This window comes from Galeopterus variegatus, unplaced genomic scaffold (assembly GCF_000696425.1).
Source record: "Galeopterus variegatus unplaced genomic scaffold, G_variegatus-3.0.2 Scaffold1512, whole genome shotgun sequence".
NCBI classification, from domain to species: Eukaryota; Metazoa; Chordata; class Mammalia; order Dermoptera; family Cynocephalidae; genus Galeopterus; species Galeopterus variegatus.
The window spans coordinates 229,220-234,957 of NW_007727623.1; the positions used below are offsets into that span (position 1 = coordinate 229,220).

Here is a 5,738-nt window from a genome sequence, read left to right on the forward strand (position 1 = left end):
TGATAACCTGGGTTCAAATTATGTCAACATCTTATTCTCAAATGCAGACAATTGACATGTCACTTAGTCATAGGGAATTAGTGAGACTGAGTCTGAGGATTCACATGAATAAATTTTATCAGACACAAAGACTCTACAGTCTGCCGACTCTCGTGTCCAAAAAATTTTACCAGACCCAAGGATTCTAGCTACATACTCGTTTCACCAGACTAAAAAATAAGATTTAAAATATGTACTTTTTCTATATGAAGTTTTAGACCCTCAGATTTATTCCACAGGGCATGAAGAAGTACAATTTGATCAGGCCACATTAAAGACTTACTCAACAAAGTGAAAAGGCAGGAACAGGAATGTTTTTAAAACATCTCTCTGATGATGTGAACTATTACTCCCTTGGTGCACTCTACCTTCTAGAATGCTTTAAGTGGCAGTACCAGAGACTCCTAGCATGTCTACAGAACTAAGTTCTTTAAGTCTTGCTGATGAAGACCAATTTCTGATTAACCCAAGACAGTTAAGTTAAACACTAAAGAAAAACAAAAAAACCTTATAGATATGCCCCATTTCAAGAAACATAAAACCTCATGCTTACAAAATAGTCCAAGTAGGGAGTGACTGTTAATATCACAAATAATTTTCCTCTATAAAGTAATTCACTTGGACATTTGTTAAAACAATTTAGATTACAAAACTCTGATTAATGCACTTTCCAGGGGACATTTAGCTCATAATTTAAGTTCACCTGCGTCTAGAGTCAATATCTCAAGGGAAAGAAAATGAGTGTGTATGAAGAAAAGGTCAAAGCAAATAACAAAAATCACCATAATAGTACAGTCTAATAAATGAAGAAATCAAGAGGCAGTTTCATTAATTAATATATTTTCTGCATTATAGTTAACATATGTACTTTCTTCGTGTCACCTTATTTTTCGTTAAGTATTGATATTTTGTTATATTCAGACATGATTACATTTCAACAGTCTTTTGCAATAAATATCATAAAATAATAGATTCGCATAATAAATATTCTTTACAATAAAAAAGTTTAACAGACTTTTGTCTTAAAAATAGTCAGAATTCAATTTTGTGATTTATACATAAAATATACAAAGAGCACCACAATTTGTGGCTAAGGCAATAAAAATACAGAGCAGATCAGAATTACTCAGGTGTTAACTAACAAAGGGACCAAAAGGACCATTAAGGAGCCAAGATCACTTTAGGCAGCATAGTTCCATGACATCTACAGATTGATCAGCTATAAATAACTTCAGTTATCCAAGTGCCCTCAATGACAAAAAAAATTTTAAGTGTATGGGGTGTGGAAGGAAGGTAGTTGAGTCCTTCACAAATATGAAAGCTAGGATAAAGATGAGCAAGATACAAACCAACATATCTCCAATGTGAAGATTTACATTGTAAAGCAAAATCTAAAATTACATAGAAAGAAAAAACAAAACACACACCTGGCATCTCCAGAGTAAGATAATGCCAAAAATGAGGGGAAGAGAACTTAGACGGACAAGGAGAGGACAGTGGTTAAAGAAAAAATGTTATGTTATAACAAAATTATATGGTCCATGCTACTTAAGGGTCCAATGCTAGGAAGATAGCCCTAATTGGAGAAAGATTTAATACATAGCTTATTTAAGCAATTAAACAGTTGCTTTTTCAAAAACCAATTTTCCTGCTCCCACAGTACCCAATCACAAACAGCTCTAAATCACTGTAGTCTGGGTGTGGATGTACGTTTGCACATACAACTTTGGAAAGCTGCTTGCAGAGCAAAAAGGCTATACCAAAGGTCCACTGGCTCTCAATACCCTCTCAAGAGGATGGCAGAGACTCTTGTCATGAGTGGGAGCCAGGTGCAGTTTCACAGTCCACTGTTATGGAAGATCATCCATGAGAGATGAGTAAAATCCATGAGTCAAACCTTAGGAACAGGTGAAGAAAAGGCAGAAAACAGGGAAAAATCTATAGAAAAGAAAACCAGTATCTAATAGAATCTTTTTTAACAGCCACAACTTGAAAGCTTGAAGTTCTAAAGGTGCAAACCACTTCCAAAAATCATGATGGTTTACCCTGACCCCGGGAGGGGCAGCTCTCCAGCTTACAATAGACAGTGTTGGAGTTCTTACATCTGCACCCTGGGCGATGGATCCAATCATAACACCCCTTGCATAGCTTCAGGCATCCCTTAGCAGGGGGATAACAGAGTAAGCAAGGTAAAAATAAAGACATGGTTCCCATACACAGGTATCTAGAGCAGCAGTGTGACTGTGAACAGGAGCAAGGATTATCTGAGTAAGAATCCCCTTCGTCGTCATTGGAGCAGTGGTAGAAGATGCCCTTGACTAAGCACATGCAGGTTCCATATTCCACCATGCTTTCAGCAGAGCAAAGGCACTGCCGGTTACAGGCCAAACAAGATGGCAGGGTCCTGGGAGCTGTGCATTCTCCACACTTGCACTTTCCACACTGTTCACAAATGAACTTGTGCTGTGTCAGATCCTCTTTTAAGGAACCTTTCAAGTCATCCACAATCAGTTGCTTGGGCTGAGTCCGGATTGCCCTTTCAGACCTATGACCAGGGACTGGTCTGTTTGGTGGTGACCTTCCTAAGAGTCCCTGCTCAGAAGAGGCACTGCTGTTGCTCCCAGAACTGGCTGCACTTCCAGTGCTGGTCGATCTGCTCAAAATGGGGCCTCTAGCATTACTTGGGAGTCCCACATGTCCCAGGTGGCTTGTAGGTCTATGTTCATAGTTGTTATTCACATTAATTGGTATGATTTCATGAGTCCTTTCATGCTTTTCTTGTCTTGGTGCTGTCCGAGGAGCAGGTCTTTTCACCACTGAAGGTCCTTCTGTATATTCGTTGCTGCCTCTGATGGCCTTTATCTGGTCTAAGGACAAAATAGCAGCAGGCTGAATCTCTCTCTCATAGTCTAATCTCTGACGACTATCCAAAGAAGGCTGCTGGATCACAACTAATGAACTGCCACTGCCATGTTGATTTTGGGGATCCATGTGTAATGATCTCGAATTCTGACAATCAATGGAAACCTGGCATGCATCTGAAATCCTAAAAGGAAATCAAAGATGAAAAAAACAGAGAGAAAATAAGTGACAGGAAGTATTTTTTGGGGGAAAATATCGTGTCAACTCACAAATTGCCTAAACCACCTGGTAATGATCTCCTTCATCAGCGGATTACAATGATGCTGGGGTCCTGGCCAGAGTCCAATTCCAAGAGAGGCTGGGGACCACACATCATAGAAGAAGAATGTAAGCAAGAGACCCCATGCCATAAAAATGAGTTTTTCCAACTTTTAAAAAGTGGAACCAAGGGGAAGTAATGCCTTCCTGTTTATTAATGTAACAAATAATTAAAATGGAGTATGCCTTCGGAGGGAATATTGAGTATAAGCAGCAGAATAGCTCACATCTAAAGAAAGCTCAGTATCAATTCGTCAGTGGTTTCCATTAAGGAAAATATCTACTTTAAAAAACACAAGAATGGCTTTGGTGCTGTTTGTTGCCTTTTTGTTATTTGTGAGATGTTACAAGGATTAAAGATGAGGAAATTAATGAAGGCTTTTTTTAAATTTAAAATTAAGTCGCTTTCAGTAGAAATTAGGATTTTAAAGCTATCTCATTATTCATCTATGAGATACAAAACTGCATGTATGAGGAATACAACTGTTCTTGTTGTATTATAGCCACTCAAAAACACACAAAAAACTCAATGTATAGTTCTGTGAATGTTGTAACAAGAGTATTCACACTTGGTTGGAATCATGAAAGGATATTTTTAAAGCTTAAATAAGGGATCACTCACATAATTTTTTATGCACAAATAAATTTTAGGCCTTTAAAGTAGTGTGGGGAAATCCTGGCCATTTTAATTATCTGTGTTTCATCTAATTTAAAAATCTGTATTTACATGACAGACCTTGATTTTCAAAAGCACTGCCAACTCTGAATCAATGTGCTTCTTGTAACAAGTACACTAATTTCCTGATAAAAATGAGCATTTGTTTCCATATTAATAGAAAATTATCTCTAATTTATAATGTATTCTTCATAAAACAAACTACCAAAAATAAAAACGTCTCCGTTTTCAGACGATGGTAAAGTAGAATATTTTTTCACACAAATTCCTTCTAAAGTCTACAGATTCGACCCCTCAATAACGGGGGGAAAAAATGAAGCCCATTCTCCACTAACACCCTGAACAAAAAACACACCGGCTTAAAAGAATACAGCAGAAAGAAGTCCATTTCGTATATTAACTGAACTAATGTCCCTAGACCATGCCTTATATGTTAATTTCCTCGCGTTCTCCTCATTTTCACAACTCAGATCTCCCAAGTTTCGACTTTATTCTACTTTCTCTGCACACGAGGACAGTCACATTCATGACCTGCTGGGTTTAGTCCTGGAGTCCTTAAGGGCTGTTAAAAACATCCAATCTTTACTCCTGCACAACATCATTCCTTCCCGCAAAGACCTTTTTAACTTTGTGCTTTGAAAGCAAAGGATCTCAAAGTACTAAGCCAGATCCCACAGGAAAGGAAAAACTGTGCAGAAGGATCAGAACACTGTAAACCAAAACACCAGGCATAACTTCAATTTGCATTTTAAATGATGGCCGTAATGAGGTTCTTGCTGCCAGACAAAAATCAAGAGCAAAGAAAATTCGCCACCTCTGATCCAAAGAAAAGCCCATTTGCAAGCAGCGACAGTCCTCGATCTAACCCCAAACACGCTCACACGCTCTCGGCACGCCGTTTTCGCCAAGCAGACACGAATCAAAGTAGAATACCTTGTCCGACAATGCCATCACATCCTAAGGATCACCGTGGTCTCCAAGACACTTTTTGCGTAGCCCACCAAGGTTCCTGACAAATCATGAAGAGCCTTCAGCGTTACGGCGGGCCCGCAAAGCCAGCCCACGGTCTGGCCGGCCACAAGTGTCTATCTCTACACTTTACAGGAAAAACTGCGTTCATCGAGGGCAGGGGAGAAAGAAGGGGCAGCGGGGAAGCGTCGCCACATTGCAAGTTAGGACGGTGGAGCTGCGCCCTCTGCAATCCGCACCGAGAGCGCCGGTGAATAAATAGTTGACGGAGAGGAAGGAAAAGGAAAAAGTTATGAATGAAAACAAGTTTTCTCTCTCTCCTCTCTCTCCGGCAGGAGGAGGGGAGGAGGCTGAGGTTACCATTACCTCAGGAGGGCGGACTTCCCCACTTTTAAAGTGGCAGTGCCCTCTCCCCTCCCTCGCCTGTGCACCGCTCTCAAAACAAGCAAGTTGAAGCTGGCTTTCGCGCTGAAACTATTCCGGCAGGGGGTTACCCGCGGATTCCGGGGGCTTGCCCCTTACACACACGCACACACGCACGCACACACACACGCACGTACCACACACGGCCTCTCCCGGTCGCACGTCTGGGGGCACACTCCTCCCACAACTCCTGCCGTTGGCACTCGCCGAGATGCTCCTCAGGGTCCCCACAGAGAACACCCCCAAAGCCTCCTTGAATCCATCTCTCGCATGGAGGGTTCCTCCGAGAGGGCAACCCGGACCCCAGCGTTACCGCTCCCAGCAACCGGGAACCAGAAGACCCTGCCTCAGCGTCCTCCGCAGCGGCGGAAGGTGGTCCCCCCCGCCCCCAGCCCCGAGCGCCTCCGGAGCAGCGGCTCCCAGGGCGCGCGGGGCGGCGGGAGGGGCCTGC

The 5,738-nt window shown here is 41.8% G+C and overlaps 1 protein-coding gene across 1 annotated transcript; it reads right to left on the reverse strand.

Moving 5' to 3' along the window:
- Window positions 1–859: 859 nt before the first annotated feature.
- SPRY1 (sprouty homolog 1, antagonist of FGF signaling (Drosophila)) lies at window positions 860–5,147 on the reverse strand. Its single transcript, XM_008577444.1, has 2 exons — window positions 4,829–5,147; window positions 860–3,085 (listed from the first exon to the last, which is right to left on the reverse strand). Exon 2 carries the CDS (start codon window positions 3,028–3,030, stop codon window positions 2,071–2,073), a length of 960 nt encoding a protein of 319 aa, XP_008575666.1. The 5' UTR covers window positions 3,031–3,085; window positions 4,829–5,147; the 3' UTR covers window positions 860–2,070.
- Between the last annotated feature and the right edge of the window lie 591 nt (window positions 5,148–5,738).

Excerpts from the sequence above, each read along its gene's own strand:
- SPRY1 (XM_008577444.1), bottom strand. The coding sequence starts at position 3,030 with ATGGATCCCCAAAATCAACATGGCAGTGGCAGTTCATTAGTTGTGATC.